Source organism: Thamnophis elegans, chromosome 3, assembly GCF_009769535.1.
Source record: "Thamnophis elegans isolate rThaEle1 chromosome 3, rThaEle1.pri, whole genome shotgun sequence".
Lineage (NCBI taxonomy): Eukaryota > Metazoa > Chordata > Lepidosauria > Squamata > Colubridae > Thamnophis > Thamnophis elegans.
Window position 1 is genome coordinate 91,049,686 of NC_045543.1, and position 24,624 is coordinate 91,074,309.

The 24,624-nt window shown below is 37.0% G+C and overlaps 1 protein-coding gene across 4 annotated transcripts; it reads left to right on the forward strand.

The window, feature by feature from the left end:
- The first annotated feature begins 208 nt into the window (after positions 1 to 208).
- On the forward strand, positions 209 to 24,422 carry C3H5orf63 (chromosome 3 C5orf63 homolog). Of its 4 annotated transcripts, XM_032214190.1 has the most exons (6): positions 226 to 287; positions 2,760 to 2,854; positions 6,892 to 6,950; positions 13,761 to 13,878; positions 19,723 to 19,779; positions 24,216 to 24,422. In XM_032214190.1, exons 4-6 carry the CDS (start codon positions 13,768 to 13,770, stop codon positions 24,393 to 24,395), a joined length of 348 nt encoding a protein of 115 aa, XP_032070081.1. In that variant the 5' UTR covers positions 226 to 287; positions 2,760 to 2,854; positions 6,892 to 6,950; positions 13,761 to 13,767; the 3' UTR covers positions 24,396 to 24,422. The 4 variants fall into 4 exon arrangements, with proteins under 4 accessions (XP_032070079.1, XP_032070081.1, XP_032070082.1 ...); XM_032214191.1 differs by lacking the exon at positions 6,892 to 6,950; XM_032214189.1 differs by lacking the exon at positions 2,760 to 2,854 and having other exon boundaries at positions 227 to 287.
- Positions 24,423 to 24,624: the final 202 nt, after the last annotated feature.

Sequence of the window (24,624 nt, forward strand, 5' to 3'; positions counted from 1 at the left end):
ACACAACAGTTGCAACTACAACCGCCATCAGATCAGCGTTTTCGCTGGGCACGTTTGCAATTCGAATCGAAATTGTACAGCGACCCGCCAAAGAGCAGCTTTAAATCACAGCCGAACAGAAATCGTCTACCGCTACAGAGGACGGAAGCCCATAGAAGTAGGAAAGGGAAGAGGATGGCTCAATAGTCTACCCTAATCGTATCTCTATATGCTTTTCAGGAAGTTGAACAAAGAGAGCAGGCGATCGCTCCCTGCTTGTGTCTGGAAACGGGCTCAGCTTGTCAAAGGTTGGTCTTTTGAAAGGAAGGACTCGTTTTTTTCTAATAATGCAGCTAAGACTGGTCGGACTCTCACTGCTGGTTTCTAGACGATGTGTGAATTTCTCTTGTTTTAATCCAGCGTTTTTCAATCTAATCGACCTTTAGTTGGGTGACTTCATCACCCAGAATTCCCTAGCCATGAGCATAATAGGCTTACTGTAATGCATGTTTGGTCATAACATATTCATTTATTTGTACCCCACCCTTATTTTTACAAATTAATAAAAACATTGGATCTCAGCACAGAACGTGGATAGCCCATAGTTCATATCTGAATGATACTAGATATAAAAATATCTGGTCTGCCAACTTTTCCAGTTTTATTCCTGTACCCTGAATGCAACCTGAATATTGCATTTTCCTGTAGGTTCTAGCCGGATCAAGAAAATGTACAGCTCAGAAGATCTGTGATTGTAACTTGTATGTGTGTGCTATACAACCAAACTGTCCTAAAAATTGGAGCTAGACCAGGAAAGGTTGGGGAAATGAAATCTAAACCTCATTCCAGAATTGTAAGGCTAAAATAAATGAAGTAGATTTTCAGAAATTTAAATTCTTTAAATTTATAGAAAAACAGTGTGATAATCAAGGATTAAAAATACTGCTTATTTTTAAGTCATTTTATCATTCTGAGGTGCCTTTAAATTAATAAATAAAACTCAGGCTTTGGGGAAGAAACATTTCTCCTCCTGATCTTTACATTTTCTTTGTTTAGGCTAGTATCTATTGGAAAGCAATGCTCAATTCTTGTTGGATTACCATTCAAGAATGAAATGGAAAAGTTGATAACCCAGATATCTTTTTGAGTGTTTAAAACTTTTATATATGTCAATGCTTTTCTTAAGCAGTTTCTGAATTGTCAATTAGCCACAGTCTGCACTTCAATCCAATAGTTTGGATACATAATAAATTATATTATGCCTTAAGTTTGATGACTTTCTGATCCATGGAATAAAACTAAGGATGTGCGGTTCTTCTAGGATGTGGAACCACAAACTATTCAACTCCCAAAAATTTTAATCTCTTTAAATTAGAATAATTCTTCCCAGTGACCGTTATAACAGTGAGTCACCAGGAGGTAGTTATATGGTAGTTACCAGAAATCTTTAATTCAGAAATAATCAGTAGCAGCAATGAATTTGTCTCCATTTTCTAAAGAACAGAGGAAGCTATGCTAGTTCATCATATATTAATTCATGAAATGTCCCTTTCAGCACTGGCAGTACCGTATTTTCACCCATATAACCCGCGGGTTATATGCGGTTTTTACATGCACAGCGCCCCCCTGCGGGTTATATGCGTGGGCGGGGTATACAGAAAATATTTTACACGATCGGAGGCTTACACGATCGGAGGCTTGCTTCTTTCTCCGTTTCTTCCCCCACCCCGATCTCAGCTGTTTCCTTCTCCTTCGTTCCTTTCCTCTTCCCCAGCGTGCGCAGGCTTCTTTCTTTCTCCGTTTCTTCCCCCCCCATCTCAGCTGTTTCCCTTCTCTTTTACTCGCCGCGGGTTATCTGCGTGGGCGGGTTATATGCGTGGGCGGGGTATACGGGAAACATTTTACACGATCCAGAAAACCCGCGGGTTATATGCGTGTGCGGGTTATCTGCGTGGGCGGGTTATATGGGTGAAAATACGGTATATATTTTTCATAACAATAGCAAAAAAAGCGGTTCCTTTTTCTTAGGGATTAATAGCAAAGAATTAAGGCCAATCACCCCCAATTTTTCTGGCCAAGATTTTTTTTTTAAATATACGGGAATGGAAAACCCTCAATCACATGTCCTAACCACTGAGAGTAATGTTATAATGATACCAAATAACAATTCACTGTTCTTTCAGAATCTGCTACCTGTGGGCAATCATTGAATTTTATTTCATTTCTAAAAAAATTATTAAGTTATATTATAAGATAAAAATATAGGGAAAAAAGAAAGAGAAAAGTGCAAAGAGAGAAAAGCAGCTACCGTGTTTCCCTGAAAATAAGACAGGGTCTTATTTTCTTTTGATCCCCAAAATATGGCCTGGGCCTTATGATTGGGGGAGGGGCTTATTATTTTGGGGTTGCAGGCAACTGCTCTCATGTGAACGGATTCCCGAAGAGCCAGGCACAGCCTCAGGAGTGAATGGCTGTGTTGCGCTGTTTTAGCAGCACAACAAACAACCATGAGGTGACCACGCTCAAAAGCAACCAACCGGCAACCCCCCTCTACAGCTGGGCAGAGCACCACTCACTGACCTAGCGGTATTCCAAGGTGCCAAGCCAATCGAGCGCCTGTTTCACCAGCTCCCATAGCTTGGTGCTTTTGGGATACCGCTAGATCAGTGAATGGTGCTCTGCCTGGCTGGAGGAAGGGGGGGTTTGTCCAAGGGGCTTATTTTTAGGGGAGGGCTTATATTTTTGCCTGCCCCAAAAATCTGGCATGGCTTTATTTTCAGGACAAGTCATATTTTCGGGAAAATATGATATTTACTCTACTTCATCGTGGGACCATCCCTTGAACAGAAAAAATAATCAAGTTCTCAGTTCAAAGGTATGGGGAGTAAATTAAGAATTGTGGATTGGCCTGGCGAAAGAACATGCTGCCTTGCTTCTAAAATAAATTTGGGAGTCACAATAAGATGGGTTGTTGATGAAATAAGAAAAAATGTAGCTAAGATATAATAGTCATGATTTATTAGACTGCGTGGCCCTTCTTTTTATCCTTCATTAGCTCAAACTTGCTACAGATAGCTTCCTGAGATATCAGAAATGAAAAACCATGGTTTAAGTGCTGGTAACAGATTAAAATATAGTTTATGAGACCAGCTAGAACCAATAACGTGTGTGTGTGTGTGTGTGTGTGTGTGTGTGTGTGTGTGTAGGGCAGTTGACTAAGAAGAAGGTCACGTATCACAGCAAAATTACAATCTGTCAGATCTGCTAAAGGAAAGTAAAAGTAAATCTTTCCACGTAGAGGAAGTTCTGAGCTGCAGGAGTAGGACTGAACAGAATGACTAAAATAATTGTAGAGAAGCTTAGAAGAACGTGCTTCTGATTTATTATTCAGGAAAAGAGGAGCTGGCATGTAAAATAGAAGATCTGTTTTATAGATTAATAATTTTATGGTTACATTCATGGAACATTTTAATTTTTTTCTTTCCATCATAGTAAAACATTGTGCATTATATCACAATTTTCTTGCTATGAAATATGAATGGATCAACTGATCATTGTAAAATAAATGATTCTTTTAATTGCTCCAATGAAGAATTTTTTATTCTTTTTTTAACATTTTATATTTGATCTATTATATCTAACTATCATGACCTTGAAGTACTACATAGTATAAATAAATATAGTATGGTGTCTTTCATTAATGCTCCAAACTTTGCTGAGTCCCAAATGACAGTACAATAGCAGAGTTGGAAGGGACCTTGGAGGTCTTCTAGTCCAACCCCCTGCCTAGGTAGGAAAGCCTATACCATTTCAGACAAATGGCTATCCAACATCTTCTTAAAGACTTTCAGTGTTGGGGCATTCACAACTTCTGGAGGCAAGCTGTTCCATTGACTAATTGTTCTAACTGTCAGGAAATTTCTCCTCAGTTCTAAGTTGCTTTGCTCCTTGATTAGTTTCCACCCATTGCTTCTTGTTCTACCCTCAGATGCCTTGGAAAATAGTTTGACTCCCTCTTCTTTGTGGCAACTCCGGAGATATTGGAACACTGCTATCCAATAATTAATTAATTAATAATTAATAAATTAATTCAGCTCCAATACTCTTTATCTATTACAGTCTTAGTAATTTAGTATAAACTTTTGTCTTTCACTCAGTCATTAAGAGGGCTAGCCTGAGAAGGAGAGTTTGTATTTCCATAACACCTTTATCAATGTTACAACATCAATAAAGTTAGGGGAAAAAACTTGTTTCCATCTAGTGGTCATCCATATTTATACAAATACAAACACAGCAATAATCAGTGTAGCAGGGTAACCTCCATTTCCCAATAGTATTTTGTACAATGTGCACATAACTGAGGATAATTGTTCCTGATCAAATGATGTTTGCCTATAGTAGCATCTAAGCATACTCAGTAGTGATTGGGTATATAGTTAATGTCATTTCTGCTATGTAACATTTGACTGCGATTTCTTATATCGTTCTCTGAAGAGGAAAAGAAATTAGAGTGCTGCTTCACGATCAGAGGTGGCAATAAATAGGATTTTAATTCTCACATTTTAGATTACAGTTCTTCAGAATATCAAAAAAGCATTAGTTCAGTTGTACTGTTTATGAACTTAATTTTAAAGATAACACTAGATCAGAGGTGGACAACTTAATTTCTCAACTTGCAACTTAAAACTACTTGTTTAGTGACTGTTTAAAGTTTTGATGGACACCCCCAACAGCTACTTATGACCCAATTCCAAAGTTACAATGCTTGTCCCACAATTACGTGACTTATATTTTGGGTGATCTGCATTTATGGCTGTTTGCAACGCCCCACGGTCACATGGATGCAATTTGCAATGGTTTTTCCCCAGGTACCAGCATTTACTTTGATTTGGGGGGGGGGGACTCCAATTACAAATGATAGGTTCACTTAATGACTGCAGTGTTCATTTAATGAACACTGCTATAAAGGTCATAAAATTGGCTCCAGTCATGTGATGACTCACTTTGTGTCCATCATGACTTATAACCATAATTGGCTCGGTTATGGCTATAAATCAAGGATTGTCAATATCTTATGTTTTAGCATTAATTGCATAAGTCTGCACTCTGCTCTTCCATCTTCTTTCAGCATATCCTGGAAGAGCAAATTCTAAGTGTTCATTCTATTTCAAGTGATCACAGCTTGTCATTTCATCCTAGGAGTCAAACTGAAACCATATTTAGAACCATGACCATGTTTTTATCTTGCAGTAAGCCAGTTAATGTTTTCAGGATGCCTGCTCCTCCTTTGAACATTTTTTCTTCAATGGAGGTTGCTTCATATGCTGGAAAATTCTGGGAATCAAAGTCCCCACATCTTAAAGATACCAAGTTGGAGAAACACTGCTTTATAAGATCACAATTTGATCTTAATTTATATAAAACCATGCACGGGTTTTCAAATTTTTTTACTACCAGTTCTGTGGGTGTGGCTTGGTGGGTGTGGTGTGGCTTAGTGGGTGTGGCAGGGAAAAGATTCTGTAAAATCTCCATTCCCTTCCCATTCCAGGGGAAGGATACTACAAAATCCCCATTTTCCAGTGGAAGAGAGGCCGGGGTCACATGTGGGTATTCTCAAAGTCTGATTGGTCCAAAGACTGAGAGAAAACTTCTTAAATACTCCTTCCTTCCATTCCTGCCCAGTTTCCTCTCAGTCTGTTGGTCCAAGCACTGGTTTGAGTTGGTTTAGGTAGGAAATTGTTCCTTCTAGTGATAGGGAGAAAATCTGGCACCGTTTAGACGTTTGTCGCGCCCTGCACATTTATCTCAGGTGGACAGCCGGGGTTCACAGGTCAGAGGCCTTGTTTGTCTCCTTCCAGCCTGGGACGTTGAGGGCCAGGGTGTCTTCGGCTACTATTGGCCATTGGCTGCGACAGGCCATCGCGGGGGCCTATGAGGCGGCGGGTCGTTCTGCCCCTTCGGGTATAACAGCCAAGTCCACTAGGAGCACTGCGACCACGGCGGTGTGGGCAACTAGGGCTCCGTTTGAGGATATTTGTCAGGCGACCACTTGGGCTTTCCTGACCCCTTTCATATGACACTCTCATTTGGATGCGTTTGCCTCGGTGGATGCCTCCTTTGGTCGGAGGAGCTTATTCTCCCCTTGGGCCATAGTTGTTTGTTTCCCCTTCCTGGGACTAAGCTTGGGACCCCTCCCTCTCTTCCACTGGAAAAAGAATGTTGGTCTTACCTGAACATGTCTTTTCAGGGGAAGAGAGGGAGGGGTCATGACCCGCCATAGTTCGATTGTTGGGACCAAGGGGAGGGCTGGGATGTTCCTGGGGTTTTTGTTCTTGTGTTCGTTTTCAGTACCATTGTTCACCATCGAAGAAACTGGACAGGAATGGAAGGAAGGAGTATTTAAGAAGTTTTCTCTCAGTTTTTGGACCAATCAGGTTTTGAGAATACCCACACGTGACCCCTCCCTCTTTTCCCCTGGAAAGACACGTTCAGGTAAGACCAACGTTCTTTTTCTTCCGATCAGTTGGGACTCGGGAGGCAGAGAATAGGATGGGCTGGGGCCAATCAGAGGTGGTATTTACTGGTTCTCCTCAAACTACTCAAAATTTCCGTTACCGGTTCTCCAGAAGTGGTCAGAACCTGCTGAATACAACCTGTGACATACATGCTGAAAAACATATTCAGACATTACATTTTAAACTATATATAAGACTGTTATTTTTCTGGAGTGATTACTGATACTCTGTAGGCTTTAATATTTATTCTTTTGTTTTGTCTAATGTATACCCTTGGACAAAAAAATCCATAGCCTTTGGTCTGCTTCTGTTCAATTAACATCCTTCCCAAGGCCCTATGACTTTATTGGTGTGTGTGAGATATGATGGAATAATTCCTTTTTGTTTTTCTGGTTAGTTTCCATGTTCCTGATGTTATCCCAAAAATATGGAAATGATCATTTGAGAAAGAGTTGGGTAAGAAACATATGTGATGACTTGAGTTGATGAAATTTTTTAAGTGACCTTGCAGTTATGCTATCTGATGGCTTCTGTATGCTTCACCTGTTGTTTAATATGCATTTCAAATAGTTGGTCTACCGATCAAGTCTTTGACTGTAACTATGTACCATAGTAATACAGATAAGATTTTATAAAAAAGAAATATTTTTTTCCCCAATCTCAGGCATTGTAATTAATATGCCACACTTCACCAGAGGGTAGGTCCTAGACACACCTAGCTTATACCAAACGCTAAGTAAGTCAATCTTCTCCAGGGCTACTGACTAGAAAGAAAAGTCAGAAAACATCTTTGAAAAAGTCAGTGTCAAACTGCATCTATTGTGCTGTCAAGAAAACAGCAGAGCTGCTGTCACCAAGGATCAAGCTTGAATTGTGGGCATCTTTATTTTTATCATTTGTGTTTAGAGCAATTGTTACAGCAATTGTTTTGTAGCTCTGGAAATGTTTTTTTCTTTTAAAAAAATCCTAATTAAAAATGGGCAACTGAGAAATTAGACATATTTATCTCTTAACGTTACAGACAATTAATTCATCTAAATTGTACTTGGCTGTTCTTATTTATTAAAATAAAAGGGGATTTATTGCTTTGCTCTTCTTCCTGGAATATAGCACTGGCCAAAAGTTTTTTTCCACCATTCTTTATTCTGTTTGTATGATGAATGTTATGGTTGTTTTCCAAAATGATAAATGAGAAAAAGATGCCAGCAGTCCCTGCCGGTGTTGTTTTATGGTAATTGAGATTTATAACACACTTTATCCATATATATTCAGAATTACGATTGGAAGTACCTTATAAAAAAAGGTTAAATGATAATTACATTAAACTGGTAAAATAATTCTTACTTGGTACTCTAAAGTATTAAGAGTTTTTCTTCACAGTTGATTTCTTTTGCAATTAATACCCTGCAGGGTTTTTTTTAATAACTGCATGTTTTTCTTAGAATTATAATTCCTCTCTAGGCTTATATAGAATACAATTATGTTCCCAAGATCCAGATGACAGCCAGGAAAACATTTTTCCCAACCTGGGAAACATTCAGATGTCTGAAATTTCAACTCCCAGAATTCTTATCCAGATTGCATAATGGTAGGGGAATTCTAGGAATTGATGTCCACGCTACTAGGGGGTGCCCAGTTGATTCTAGGGTGAGGCAGTTGATCTCTCCCTTTTGATGAGCAGTCAAAACTGGTTTCTATTATTTACCATCAGTATTAAATGTGAATTGAAAGGCAGCCTATGAATCAATAAATACACCAGTGCTAGTACAACCTCTGTTTTTCCTGCCACCCACCCCACTTTTCAACGAAATGATGAACTGTATGAAATTGCTGCAAATCATCTTAGAGCAGCTTGGAGACAATGCTGTGCTGTGGTTCATCACACTTAAGTCGAAGATAATTGTATCTAACATTTGTGTAAAACAGACCCTGAAGATTATGTGATAAGAGGCAGTTCAAGGCTGAGTCGAACAATCTACATAAAGAACTATTGTTGCTTTTCATTTATAATTACTTATAATCTATCACTGTTGTTCTAGTTTTGCTTTCAACCTTCCAGTGTTTTTATAAAAGCTCTATTTGCATAGGAACTTACGGCCTGCCTTTTACTTTGCTTTATTTGCCTGTTTAAATGTTCCTATATCCCCCCACTTATATCCTTTTTAGGTTACAGTGTGGTGCGTAATAATAATAATAGTAAAAAATCCTACTGAGTACCGAATAAAGACTAAGATCCATAATAATAAACGTCCAATATATTCAACCTGCCCAGCTAAATAAAATTACTTTTGCCTGACTGTGAAGTTTATATCACTCTCCCACATATATCTCTGAAGAAAAAATTCCAAGATTAAGACACTCTCAGTGGGGGGAGAGAGATAATGTGTTTCCAAGTAGTATATCCTTCGGTTACAAGCCAAACCCAAGGTGAAAATCCTTGATGGTGGCAAAGTCATTTCTTTGTTATTACTGTCTAGTTTCTGTTTAACTGCCACCTTTATTTTTTGTTCTTTCACTTTTGTCTTTTTGTCTCTGGGTTTTCTCTTTCATCCTTCTTCCTAGAAGTTTCTTTTCTTGCTTCATAGGCCCTTTTTTCAAACTCAACATATTCTTGTAACCATTGTGTTTGATATGAATTTCTATGTAGCTTAGTTGTACATTGGGATTTGGGGGAACTGCCTAAAGTTGGTTTTTGTGCATCTAAAGCCACTGCCAAAGCAGTCAACTTTTAAAAAATTGTCTCACTAAATGGCAGATGGTTTAAGTGTCACATTTAGTCTACTAACACTATAAACAACTGCACTACAGTTTAATTTTTACTCCTACAATGATGTCTTGTTATAATTTTACTTCTATCCAACATCTTAAATAAACTAAAATTAATTAGTTCTTAATATTATTTCAGTAATGTCATGTATCCAATCTATTAGAATTTCTTGAATGTCACTTGTATTTGGCCTGCTTCACCCTTGACGACCAAACATTTATGAGAAATTTAGCTTCCAATAAAAGTGTTTTTTTAAGGGAAGACTGTTAATATGTTTAGCTCATTATTAAATGTGGCTAAATATTTAATTTTTGTGCAATTAGAAAGATATCAAAGTGTTGTAGAACAGCAACTGGGCAGAGAGTATTGATCTTTGTAACTAAAGAATATTGATATGGAGCTTGATCAAGATATATTATGGGACCCCTGTAATTCTTAACTCCAAGTGTTCTTATGTAGTGGGAATAGAATAGAATAGAATAGAATAGAATAGAATTTTTTATTGGCCAAGTGTGGCAGGACACACAAGGAATTTGTCTGGTGCATATGCTCTCAGTGTACATAAGGAAAATAAAATACATTCATCAAGATTTTTTTAAATTTAATAATACTACTTAATTTAAATTTAATAATACTATTAAATAAAGATTTAGTTGCTGATATATTCTGGTATTCTCGTCCATTTCAAGAAGAATTAATCTTTTTTACTCTTTCTTATTATGCAAATCCTTATTTTATAGTCACCTGAATGTATATGTAAATGTTATATAAAGAAATAGCATAAATCATTTGTCATTTCCTCTAAGAAAACTGACCTCTCCATAAAAACCCTTGAAAATGATGTGTGTGAGAAAGAAAGACATCACAATATATCATACAAGATAGAAGAGAAAGAGCAGTGAGTAATTGGACTATAATTTAAAATGATCCACAGTTCTAATAATCTGTTCACCAATCCTATCCATTGCATTTGTGATTTCAGTGTCAATACAAACCAGAGGTGTAACTAGATTTATCCACGTTACAGATTGTATTGTACGGTGGTGATTATCAATAGTGTAATCAAACTGTAGATAGGTAGACATAGGCCATAATGCATCACGAAGTTAGACATGCTTTAAATGTGAGTTTCAAAATAAAAGAGAGGGAGGATAGAAATCTCAGTTGAAGTAAGAGATTAGGCCCACTAAAATGAATGGCTGCAAAATGTTGCAATCTTAAATATATCTGTTAAGATTTATGTCCCAATAGACAAACTGTGACTTACATCCAGACAGAGAGGCATAAAATAGATTGTTTTGAGATATTTCTTCTAAATGTGGGAAGTAGCACATAAACAAAGGAATAAATAAGATTGCCCTGTAAGATTGAAATCTTACATACATTTCCTTAGAGGAAAGTCTTATTTACTGGAACTTATTTCAAGGTAGATATCTACGGAATTGCACTGCGAATGAATATCATTCTTTTGAACTATAATTATAATTTTTATCAAGTGTAGTTTCATTTCAGATACATGGTTTTAAAACAAGACAGACATTTAAACAAGCCAACAATAAATATTTTCATATATTAAGTAACTGCTGCTTCCTCACCCACTATATTATCTTCAAGTTTTTAAGTAACATTCAGAGTAATTTCATCTGGTCTGTGGGGTTTTTTGGGGGGTATACTTGCCATATACTGTATATACTCGAGTATAAGCCTAGTTTTTCAGCCCACTTTTTGGGCTGAAAAAAGCCGCCTCGGCTTATACTCGAGTCAGTGAAAAATTTGCCCGAAATGGAGGAGAAAAAGGGGCGGGGCCATGCCGCTGGGTGACACTCGTGAATGGCCCAGTGCCCCTGTGAGTTTCCCCTCCCTCTGTGTCAGTTTGCCGCGCAGCGCGCACCGCACCATCCCCCCTCCTCACGTTCTAATGTAATGCAGGGCTGTCTTACGATTCCCCTTCCTCCCCCTCCTGCCGCTCTGCAACGATGTCCCACCTCCTCCTTGTTATGGCAAGCAGCCACATAGCGATGTCCCACCTCCTCTGGTACAGTGATCCAATGATAGGAATCACTGTGCCGTGTGTCATAGGAGGCGGGACATCGCTCCCGCGGCTGCATGGGACATCATCATCACAGCGGGACATCAGCATCATGATGTGAGTGAAGTATTTCATTGAATACACCGCTAGTTTACTGTTTTTCTTTGAAATAAATATTCAAAAACATTATTGGTATCTATTTTTATTTTTGAAATTTACCGGTAGCTGCTGCATTTCCCACCCTAGGCTTATACTCGAGTCAATAACTTTTCCAGTTTTTTGTGGTAAAATTAGGTGCCTCGGCTTATATTCGGGTCGGCCTATACTCGAGTATATACGGTAGATAGTTCTTGATGTACAACAGTTCATTTAGTGAAAAAAATGACTTATGTCTGTGTTTCAAACTTATGACTGTTGCAGAGTCCTATAGTCACATGATCAAAATTCAGACACTTGGCAACTGACTCTGATGGTTGTAGTGTCCCAGGATCATGTGATCACCGTTTGAGACATGCTGATAAGCACATTTAATGGGAAAGCCAGATTCATTTAACAACCATGTTACTAACAATTGCAGTGATTTACTTAACAGCCATGATAAGAAAGGTCGTAAAATAGGGCAAAACTGACTTAACAAGTCTCGCTTATAAGCAGAAAGTTTGGGCTCAGTTGTGGTTGTAAGTCAAGAATTAGCTGTACATGGTTTGTATTTCAGTGAAATATAAAAGCAGCTGTCCATTGGAGTCATTTTGAAGAACTACCAAAAATGTATATGGTTAGATTAAGAGAGGCTCAAAGTAGAACTCTTTGTATTCTGCTAATAATGGCTGTCTTATTTTCTTTTTGCTTGAAACAATGCAATATGTTTATATCATTGTGGTTTGTTGGTGAATTTAAAACAAGCCCTACAGCAAGAAAAATGTAATCATAAATTTAAATTCTGCTTGTTCAATAATAAGCATTCCTCCCCCCCCCCCCAAGTATTGTGAAAATAATATACATTTGCATTTTTATTTTACACAGTTCCTTGAGCATCACTCTTGCATGGGACTGTCTACTGATTCATAACTTATGATTGGTAATTAAAATGAATCGTGTGCAATTAGAGAAATATTTTTTTCCTTTTGGTTAGCAGATTTTTTAAAATTATTTTTCCCTTCTACAACACCTTACAGTCATTATATCAACATTGTTATGTCATCATACCTGTACATGTATATAATATTTCACTTCTATATTTACACACCTTTAAACACAGTTCTATATATATTTATATATATTGTTTTTTGGCTTAATTACTGTATATACTCGAGTATAAGCCTAGTTTTTCAGCCCACTTTTTGGGCTGAAAAAAGCCGCCTCGGCTTATAATCGAGTCAGTGAAAAATTTGCCCGAAATGGAGGAGAAAAAGGGGCGGGGCCATGCCGCTGGGTGACACTCGTGAATGGCCCAGTGCCCCTGTGAGTTTCCCCTCCCTCTGTGTCAGTTTGCCGCGCAGCGCGCACCGCACCATCCCCCCTCCTCACGTTCTAATGTAATGCAGGGCTGTCTTACGATTCCCCTTCCTCCCCCTCCTGCCGCTCTGCAACGATGTCCACCTCCTCCTTGTTATGGCAAGCAGCCACATAGCGATGTCCCACCTCCTCTGGTACAGTGATCCAATGATAGGAATCACTGTGCCGTGTGTCATAGGAGGCGGGACATCGCTCCCGCGGCTGCACGGGACATCATCATCACAGCGGGACATCAGCATCATGAGGTGAGTGAAGTATTTCATTGAATACACCGCTAGTTTACTGTTTTTCTTTGAAATAAATATTCAAAAACATTATTGGTATCTATTTTTATTTTTGAAATTTACCGGTAGCTGCTGCATTTCCCACCCTAGGCTTATACTCGAGTCAATAACTTTTCCAGTTTTTTGTGGTAAAATTAGGTGCCTCGGCTTATATTCGGGTCGGCCTATACTCGAGTATATACGGTAATTTTATTCTTGTTTTGCAGCCATTTGTACCAATTGTTCCAAATTTCATAATATTCCGACTCTTCTTTATCTTTTAATTTCAGTGTTAATTTGTCCATCTCTGCACAATCCAAAGGTTTTTTTATCACTAATTCATCCAAGGGGGTATTATTTTGTTTCCAGCATTGGGCAAATGCTATTCTAGCTATAGTTAGCAAATGTGTTAATATGTACTTAATTTTCTTTGTATATTTCTCTTTGATTATTCCCAGCAGAAAGATTTCGGGTTTGTATTTTATCTGTTCTCCTGTAATTTCTTGCACCCATTTCCAAATTTTTGTCCAATATTTTTGTTTTTCCGGGCAGGTCCACCATATGTAATAAAAAGTCCCTTGTACTTTTTTACACTTCCAGCAGGTCGGCTTCATGTTTGAGTACATTTTAGCCAATCTTGTTAGTGGTAAATGCCAACGATAAAACATTTTGTACATATTTTATTTCAACAGGGCAAAGATGCTGTGGCTTCAAAGTTGGACCTTGCATTTCACAAATTATTCAAAACCACTTCAAAGGATGTTGTGTGAAGCCAGTGCTAAACTACCAGTGTTAACGTTGTTCACCAAGGTAAGTACTAGTTGATCAAGTAAACCAAATACAATGCCTCAAATGCAAATTTAAAACAATAATGTTCAGATTGAATGCAAACCTCCATTGGCAGCTCTGGCTCATTGTTTTACCATAGAGAAATGCTTCTCAACTGTAGCCTTCAACTCTCTGAATTCTCTTAACCAGCATGCTGACTAGGGAATTCAGGCAGTTAAAGCCCACATGTCTTACGATGACTAAGGTTGAGAAACACTTAGAGAGAATCCTGCAACCACAGGTTGAAAGAATAAAAATAGGAAAATGTAGTTGTTTTCTGGCAGTAACAAGATTATTACATGTAGAATACTTTCAACAATACTAGGCTTATATCAGAAGCAGACAAATTGGGGTTCTCAAAATATTTTTGTACATCAGTTTCCATCACTACAGACATGCCTATGCTTGCAAAAATTGGAGCTGAGATTGAGTAATATAACTGAATGGGTCTTCATATCCATTTCATGCCTAACTGATCATATAAAGTTGCTAGATATAGCCCATGATACAAAACACTATAATGTTTGTATGATTTGTATGATTGATTATAGTATTCCAAGATCTCAAGGTTCTTATTCAATTACTACTTCATATTTCAGTTCAACGGAACGTGAATTCTTCAGTATAAGGTCAGTCTGTATAGGGGCCTTAGCTCTAGTACTGAGTTATGGTTCTTAAAGAAATGGCACTTGTGCTTCAGGTTGATTATTAGGAAGTTCAGTAGCAGTTACCCTTATGCTGTATTTCTTGGTTTCTTTTTTAAAAAATTGGATTTATCCTCTCAGAAACTGGACCAGCCCAAGATAATTTACTATAAATAAACAAATGTATTTCTCCCTGAGGCAAGGAATGTTATATGTGTTTTCCTCTTTTGCCTACAGAAGACAACGGAGTGATCGCTGAATGTTACATGTAGCTGAATGTAGAATTGTCCAGGAGATGCAATGGTTTACTATACCTGGCAGTAACAGGCTAGTTTATAAGATGTAGGACAGGTCTTTGGACCACCAAGTGTAAGTTCCAAGACCAGAGAGCAGCTGGAAGCTGAGAAGGAACAGCGAATGATGTGCCACTGTGGTCCTTCATCTATTCTCGCAGACAATTCTGTCATTTCCTAATGATAACAGCTGGTCTCAGTAGCCAAATATGTCCACATGTTACTAAGTCAAGTTTGCATATGATTATGCACTAGGCCAATCCCTATTATGGTTGATTTCTTGGACTTTCAGCATTGATTGATCCTGCCGGTGTGTTCATTTCATATCATGAATAAAATTCCAAGAGAACAATGAGCTATACTTCCTGTTGGCTGTGCTTCTCCTTTCTTGGAATTGGAATGATGCAAACCCTACAGTTCCTACCCTTCAGCCATTGTGGCCCCTTGATCTTAGCAACCTCCCTCAAAATTTACATATAACTCATAGCTTGAGTTTGATTTGAAGGATTGGAGACTTTGCTAGTGCCCTGGCATATTCTCATGTACCCATTTTTATTTTCCGATCTGAACCATTTCAAACTCTGATATATAGAGTAGTAAATAAAGATTGGAGGTTGAAGCATTCTGGGCATTTGTGTGAGCAGAAATCTGATTTAAGGAGTCATTATTGAAGCAAGTTGAATAGCTACAACAGAAGCAGAGGTGGGTTCCTACCAGTTCACACCTATTCGGTAGAACCGGTTCGTCAAATCTACCGAACTGGTTAGAAGAGGTTCCACCAGTGGACCCGGAAAGCAGGCCACACCTACAGAAGAGGTTCCAAAAATTTTTGAAGCCCACCACTGGCAAGGATCTTGTAACTTGACAGCTTTAAGACTTGCATGCTTCAATGCCAGAGTTTCTGAATAGCTACTTGGACCGACCTAAGTACTAATTCATAATTTCATATCCAGTCACTTGGGCGGCAAGTCACTCCCATCTGGTCACATGGGTGGCAATCCACTCCCATCTGGTCACATGGGTGGCAAGCCACTCCCACAAAGGAGGCCACACCCACAGAGTAGGTTCCAACAATTTTTGAAACCCACCATTGAACAGAAGGCAGATTTGTTTACATGAAATACCTTATCTTATAGATACTCACAAAGTCTAGCACCTAGCTAACTACATCCTATTGAGTAGAGCATCAAACAGCATGTGCCTGAGAAGAAAAGGAGATGGAAGTGACCACAGATTACCAACAGGGCAAAAGGCAAATGGCACAAAGTAAATCTTTATCTAGACATCACTGCCCCCTTGTGCCATTGGATTTACACCTCCCACAGTGAAGAAGTGTATTGATTGCTTACAGTATTAGTTAATGATTCTTGATAACAGAATTAATGTCTCATTTCAGTTCATTTGTGAGACAAATGTTTCTGTTAAGAAATAAACAATTTTAAAAGAAGGGGAAGAAATATGCAAAATATAATTGGATTTCAGTCTATTTTATTTAGCTGATGTGATTCATGCAAGTCGAGCTAAATTTTTATTCTTACATGTGATTCTAATATAACAAAGTTGTTTCAGTGCTAGTTATCTATGTGGCCTATACTCTAAATAGAAAAGAAATGATGAATAATAGTATGATGGGAGAAGGGATTACTATTAACTATGAAAAATAATGTTTTGCAAAGCCTTCGCTATGCACATGCTGAGTCTTAGCAGTTTGAAATTCAGTCAGCACCAAAGCTTGCTTAGTTGACTCATCAGGACCAGTCACCCCTTTTCAGCCCAATCTATTTCACGGAATTGCTGTTGTAAGAAAAAATAGGATGAGGAAGCATTATTTAGTAGCTGTAAGATGATAGATAGATAGATGATAGATAGATAGATAGATAGATAGATAGATAGATAGATAGATAGATAGATTGATTAGATAGATAGATAGATAGATAGATAGATAGATAGATAGATAGATGATAGAGAGATAGAGAGATAGAGAGATAGATAGATGATAGATAGATAGATAGATAGATAGATAGATAGATGATAGATAGATAGATAGATAGATAGATAGATAGATAGATAGATAGATAGATAGAGAGATAGAGAGATAGAGAGATAGATAGAGAGATAGATAGAATGAGAATTGCATTTTATGCAGGCTTCTTTTATTAAATAAACATTTCTGCATAGAATGTTAAAAATTGCCCCAAAAATGGAAAAGCTTAGGTCCTTAGACAGACTAAAATATAGGCTTCTTTTATTAGCGTAATGTAATATTCTCATTTTGGATCTATTCTATCCAGTTCCAATTATGTTTTTAAGTAAACAGAAAAATTATCCTACAAAGAATGCACAGAAAGAATTGTGGATGCCCAGAAGATATGTTTGTTCTCTTGCAAAATTGCAGTGGGAGAGTATTTGATAGTTTTCTAAAGGGGTAATGCCTTACGGCAGGAGGCAAAGAATTTTATCTCTAAAATTAGTACTCTTGGAGAAGATTTTTCTGCATATATCAGTGTTCCTGGAATGCAAAATGTTTCATTGACTTAGAATTGTGTGAATAGAATTGAGAAAATGGACCTTATAAAACATGAGTCTAGATTCTTCAGGCACATGAACTTTGTGAAATTATATGTGGACTGATAATCTCACTTGAGAAAAGGCAACTTTTCTTTGTCATGCACTATGTAGTTCATGCTGGCTTTGATGTACTGCAGGGGTGTTAAACCTCGATTTCATTGAGGCTGCATCAGGGTTGTGTTTGACCTTGGGCATGGACAGCTCTACGTCACTTATGTCAGGGCCACTTGTAGTGGCCCGGGTGGAGCTGGGGTTCCTCCTGCAGCCCTCTGCCCGCGAAAACGGAGCTTGGGACGGCCAAATGTCCATTTTTACTGGCAGAGGCATCACGGGTCAGTCCTTCGCTGTTTCCAGGGTGGCTCCATGGGCCAGATCTAAGCACTTTGAGTTTTATACCCTTGATATACTGCATGGACATGGAAGGTTCAGAATAGGTTAAAATGATCCGAACACATACAGCATTGAAGGGGCTTCTGATAAATCTAAATTGCTTCCAGATGGCAGTAAGGAAAGTGTCCCAACAATCTAAAGGTTGGTTTTGCTAGGATGGAACCTAGTTGAATTTTTGAATATAGGGATAAAAAGGTTCTTGATAGGATTGCTTCTAAAGATTGTCTCCCTGAATGCCAATCTCAAAGGTCCCTTTATTCACTGAAGAGCACTTGGAAATAAAATATCAGAGGAGATACTTAGAGTGATGCTGGCATGGCAGGAAGTAAATTTAATTGAACGCATTATTGATATACAGTATATGGCTATATCTTGTGGTGAAGGAAAATTTTTTCCTCTGTCCTTTTTGCGTATATATAGGGCCATCCAATGGCCCTTTTCAAAGTGACCCAGACTCTTTTTAGGGAGGGATAGATTAATTAATTAATAGTCTTATTAATATTAACATAAATAGTCCCTTGTGAGTTCTTAGAAGAGTTATTTGCAGCTAAATTACTTGCATCATCTCAAAGTTAGAAGCCAGCTGAATAAATCCAAAAAGTGATAAGGGTAACATAGAGTGATGTTACCTGGAAGAGTTTGAACATGTTTACTTTGAAGAATTATATACATAAACCCTTGGCAAGATGTGTTCTAGCATCTATGGACTTAATTTCTACCCTGTCAGGCTTATATTTACTTCCAGAGGGAGAATAACCCAGGAAGCTGAATTTTAACCCCATCATGAACTGAAATCATGTCCATGAAGGCTATTAAGTCCCTTTGTTTGACTTATTTTGTCAAACAAAATAGTGTTGACTGTGGGCAAGGCAAGGAAAAAAATGTCTCTCTTTCCTTACCTAGTCCTCCAGAACTATCTTTGATTTTTACTTTTTTCTGAGAAAGTCTCACTGGATGGGAACCTAGGGTTTTCTAGATGCTGCTAGCATCAACATTAGCTATGCTGGATGGGACTGCTGAAAGATGAAGTTCAACAACACCTATAGAACTGCAGGTTCCCTGCCAATGTGCGCTGCAAGCTAAACATAGATATGGCTTAAATACTTAGCATGCACTTTTTCCCCACTGTATAATATGTGGGATGGGGTCTGTCTTTAAAAAACAGTAAGAAGCAGCAGTTAAATGCAGAGCCTGGACTCTATTTGTACACTTCATTGAGCTCAATGAAATGTGTTTGTATGCGCCTTCTATGTCACATGGTGCTATAAGTGAATACACTAAATATTTGACTTCACCTTCTCCTCTTGCAGTGTGAGAAAGGACACAGAGGGCTGTCAGTATTGGCCACTTTTTTCCCATGAATTAAGTAATTTAAAAATGGCATTGCCTCATTTCATTTATTCTTGCTGTAGAGCAATGATGAATCACTTATGGGCTCTTCCTAAGTTCTACCCACTGGTCTTTGAATTGGCAGAAAACTAGACAACATAATTCTGGCAACCTGTATTCTGCCACAGGGACGATGCTGGCATATAATCCTGTTTTTATTTATAAACGCTGTTCAGAGGCCTGACAGGTATTGGGGAAGAAGGCATTTTCAAAGAATGCAACTTTCCCATTGCCCAGAGCAGAATGACCTTGGAAGTCAGCATTATAAGGACATGACAGAAAAAAAGATTGCCAGGATATATTCCAGGGGTAGGTTATCTATCCTATTTCAGAGTTGCCTTCTGAAATAGGATAGATAATTCTGTCAATGTTGCTCTCTCATTCTTCCCCTTTAATTCAGGATACAGACTCCAATGTGAATTTATGCTGAAAAATATTGTCAAAATGGTTTGAGAGCATGTTAACAAGCTTTATGAAGCCTGTGCTTTTCTATTTGTCCTACTTTTCATTACTGACTGCTTTTTCCCCTTCCCCTCCTTAAGCATCCCTGTCCTTTATGCGAAGAAGCCAAAATGATGCTTGAACCATATAAACACAAGGTAGGTTAATACAGTCCTTTGCTTAATCAAAACACCAACCCACAACCTTTAAAATAAGGAATCAGAACATATTTTTCTGCAGATGCACACAAACGCACTGGCAATTGTTTCTCTTTCTTTTGGCATTTCTAAAAAATTAGTTTCCACAACTGATTTTCATAAAGTCAATTCTCAGAAAGCATTTTTGTCTTTTGGACTTTTGCAACTGAAATTGCACTGCTCTATTACAGACTGGCTTCAGAATTGGCTACAGAGATTAAATGCCTAGGTTGGTCAGATTAATTATCTTCAGTATCCAAAAGAAAAACCACGATTCATCTGGGTTTATTTATCTAGCTATTTATTTATTTTGGCCTCTTGGTGGCTTGACCACATTAGGTGCATTGCCTAAAAGAATCTAGAAAGGATAGCCATTTTTTTGCAATCATTTTTTCCCCTTTAGCTCAAGTACATTTAGATGGTACCATTTGATGGCTCCTCACTGGACAATTGCTCTTCCATTGTTTTCAATATTTACATGAAACTATTGAAGGAGTTGATCATTAGATTTAAAACCAGGTATGATCTGTATGCTGATGATACCTATCTTCGGATAATGATGGAGTTTCCTGGATGTATTGCATGCTTGCATTTGATAAAAGGCTGAGTAAGAAGTTATACACTGAAATGTAATAAGAGGGCATTTGCTGATATATATATTATTTTATCATATTACATTAGCAAAAGAACCTAGTGGTCTACGAATACCCAACAGCATTCACATGATAATTTAACCTCAGAATTAATAATCTCAATAATCATTAAAAGGGGTAGAATTCTGAAAAATTATATTGTCAAAATAGCAACACTTGACTATATTACTTCTTCCTATCACTTCATTGCAAATAAAAGCCTAGTTCAATTGTTGACTGAAAAATCTACAATTTTTCTAGATTTGATAGATTTCAAATACTAGAGATACAGTGCAGAAGAACCTGTGCCACTGTTGAGGAAGCAAATATCAATTTCATCAGTAACAAAGGATTACTGGGAAATATGCTTAACCCATCTTAAACTTCTAATCCAGTGTTTGACTGGGGAATTCTGGGAGTTGAAATCCACACAAGATAAAGATGTCAAGGTTGAGAAACTGCTCTTACCACTATAGAACATCAGAAGCAGCAATAGCATCTAGACAAAACACAGTAAATTAGAAATGCTTGAATTGAATAAACTGCCAAGAAACAATCTGATGTAATTTGTATGTTTTTTTTTTAATTTAGCAAACCTTTTTAAATGGTTTTCTTAAAACTGGATTAATACGAAGTAATAATGTTATGAGAAGCCCAGTTTGTTTTTTAATAATGGATTTCCCCACTCTTCTATATGTTTCCCTATGATTACCTATCATACTATTCTTTTCATCCTATTCTGGGTGAACAAAGTTATATAAAACAGAAAAGGACTAAAAATCTACTAGGCCAAAGATGTTAAAGGCCCAAGATAAGGAAATGAAAAGGCAGAATAGCGAAAACTAATTTATGCCAATACTATTCTGTATAATTTTTCATAGATTTCTGTCCCTGAAAATTATTCTTATTTCTGCCATATCCATATGCCACTTCATACACTGCCTTTTATTCTTTCAGATTTTTTCCTGTTTTTGAGGATCTCGTTAACTTTCCTGGCCTTTCCCTTTCTCTTCACCTATTCATGGTAGTCTTAGTAGGGAATGCCACAGATTGAATAATCTATATCTTTGGTATCTTACTAAAACAATAAAAAAGCATTTTTCAACACAGTTTATTCCATAATAAATTTTTCATGGATAAACCTGTCAAAATAATCCAATGCTGTAGGCACCAAAACGTAGGAACATTAATTTTTAACCTACACAGGGATTCTGATACTTGTCATGGAATCAAATAGTAGCTTTCAAGTTTAGCCCCCATAGGAATTCAATTCTGAAGTTATGAAGGTAGGATGAAGTTATGAAGGTCCAGCGATAACTATGGCAGTGAGAGAAGTAACATCTTTCCCAATAGATAGTTATAATTTGTGCAATAAAATTATCATGGTCATAAATCGATGTCTATCTTTAGTCAAGCTGGTTTCCAGAAGTGCTCAAAGGAAATATGTTGTTGCTGGACATTATATTCCTGCACCAGCTGCCAATTTGCTTTAGGGCATTAGTTCCTATATCTTTTCCCCAAAAAACAGCCTATTCCAGTGAAATCATTTTTCTATTGCCGCCTTCAAAAAATGTTAATACTTAGTATAAATGTATAATCCAACACGTCTTATGGGTAAATCATTCTTGTTGGACCGTATAAATAAAATCTACCAGCAGAAAAATAATAATGGATTAATATGGTGTGATACAATTTTTTTCACATAGTGGTTAACACAGACATTTATTACAAGCACTCATTATTTTAATAATATGTTACAAACTTCATGATTCCTGTCAAATGAATCAAATTCTTTATACATTTTGGTTTATAAATCAAGTTTATTCCTATTTATAGTTGCAAATAAAAAGATTGGACACTCTAGGAAAGAGAACTCATGTAAAAATTCCCCAAATATTGTCTCTACTTTCTCCTTAGATTTAACTGACCTTTTTGAAAATCACCCTCTGAGGTGGGATGGGATGATAAAGATGATAATGATGATAATGATCTTGGTTTGGAAACCCTGCATCAGAGTTTTAAAACTTGATTTGGAAACCTCATATACTTTGATTTAGGCTTCTTGGGAGAATATAAATTATATATTTATTTATTTATATAGAAATTATATTTATATATTTATAAATAGAAATATAAATTTCTATGTGATACCATGAGCTATTCTGGCTATATCTCCATTAATCCTTCTTTGGAGCTGTCTTCCTACTATTTTTGCCATATAACCCCCTGCTGGCTTAAGAGACTTAGCTCCTTTGTTGGCATTTTAAAAAGCCCTGCTAGGTATTTTTAAAATAAACAATGCTTAATTGTTGATGTTGTTGGTTTCTAACTGTTCTTTGTATCTTTGGTTTTAATTGTGATAGTGTGGTTTATTGTAAATCACCAAGAAACTTTAATTGTTATCAATAGTGTTTCAGAAATACTAAAATTGGAAATATTTCATGATAAAATAATTCAGTGTTATGCATTACAGTTCCTGCCAAAATAATTGCCTCAAAATCTTCATGGATTTGATTTTGTCCATCTAAATGGTTAAGATAAAACAAATATACAGATAAAGCTAATACTGAAACAGAAGATGGGTTGTATCTTATACAGCCTGGAAGTTATATTAATTGCTTTTCTAAAAATATAGTTAGAATCTCAATCAATGGGATTTCCTTTCTATAAAATGTCCGATTGTTTCTTTCTCCTATTTAGAAATTTGCTAAAACTGTTGCTTTGTTAAGCAGGAATGAGTTAGTGCAACGATTCTCTGAAACAGGAATGATAGCAGGAGAAGAAATCTGACTGTGCACTGAAAATTTGGCCAACATGTAGTTCAAGACAAATGTTTGCTTTAATTACTAGACTCAACTCGCTGAATTTGCTTTTATTCTTTATTTATTCTGCTCCAAGGCCCCCAGGAAATAATACCTTCTATGTATAATGGGTCTAGAAGATTATTCGACCAACCACAAAGGGCTTATTTGCCCTAGAATAATATTGGGAGGTTTGAGCTACAGGGCTTAAACATGGAACTGAGATCATTCCAGAAAGCAATCTGAAATCAGATCTAATTAGGGCATTTCATTCCCCACTGTCATTTTACAAGTCTTTTGTCTTCCCAAATGGAAGCAGTTGAGATCTCCTTAGCCTAATAAGCCACTTATTGCCACTTATAAAACCAATAAGAATAACTCACATGGAGGTAACCAAAGGTTATCTAGGATGCTTGACCAAAAAAAAGACCAAGAGTGATTATGTTCACAGAACATACTTACAGAACCAATATAATTCAGGGAATTAACACAAACCTAAGTTCACGTAGTAGACTCCAACATAAACTAATCCTATGAGCTGCGTTCTTCCAGCATGCTAGGCTAAAATATGATTGCCTGGATTGCAGTTTAAGTTATTGTGCAAAGATAGGCTATATGCAGTCTTTCATCACACTGCTGGCAAATTTCAAAATTACTTGTTCATTTGTCATCTAAGTGCCTCTCTGAATAAATTTAGAAACTGTTTCTCAGGACATTTGTATCTGTAGCAATAGTCCTTACTGGGGTCCCCAAATCCTCTTATTCAAATCATTCAAAAAAAATTGATGAAAGAAATAACCCTAATCAGTTTTTTTCAACTTAAGTATTGCTTTACAACCTACAGTACATAGATTTTCTTTGAGATCAGTTCTTTTAGTATGGTTTATTACTATGCTTTTCTAATGTTTGACTGCTAGCTATTTTATTGTCCATTTGTTTTGTTTTGTTTTTTGTTTTTTTACAGTTTACTTTGGAGGAAATAGATATAACTCTACCTAATCATTCAATCTGGCTTGAAAAATACAAGTACGAAATACCTGTCTTTCATCTGAATGGGAAATTCTTAATGAAGCATCGGGTAGATGTACCAAAATTAGAAAAGCAGCTTTTGAATTTAGAATTACAAGATGAAAGAAACAAATGAATAAAAATGAGGATATTTAACTGCAAACCATAAGGATTACATTGATCATTTTTGCATTGCCTTCTGTACAAAATCATACCCTGCAAATTTTATAATTCAGAGTTGTGTTTGATGACATGTTTATTTCATATTGACTATGTTCTTCACTGACAGTAAACACCACCCGCATTTTAGATTTTTTTTTCAATTGTCACACATTTCACATATAGTTTAGACTTTATGTTACTAC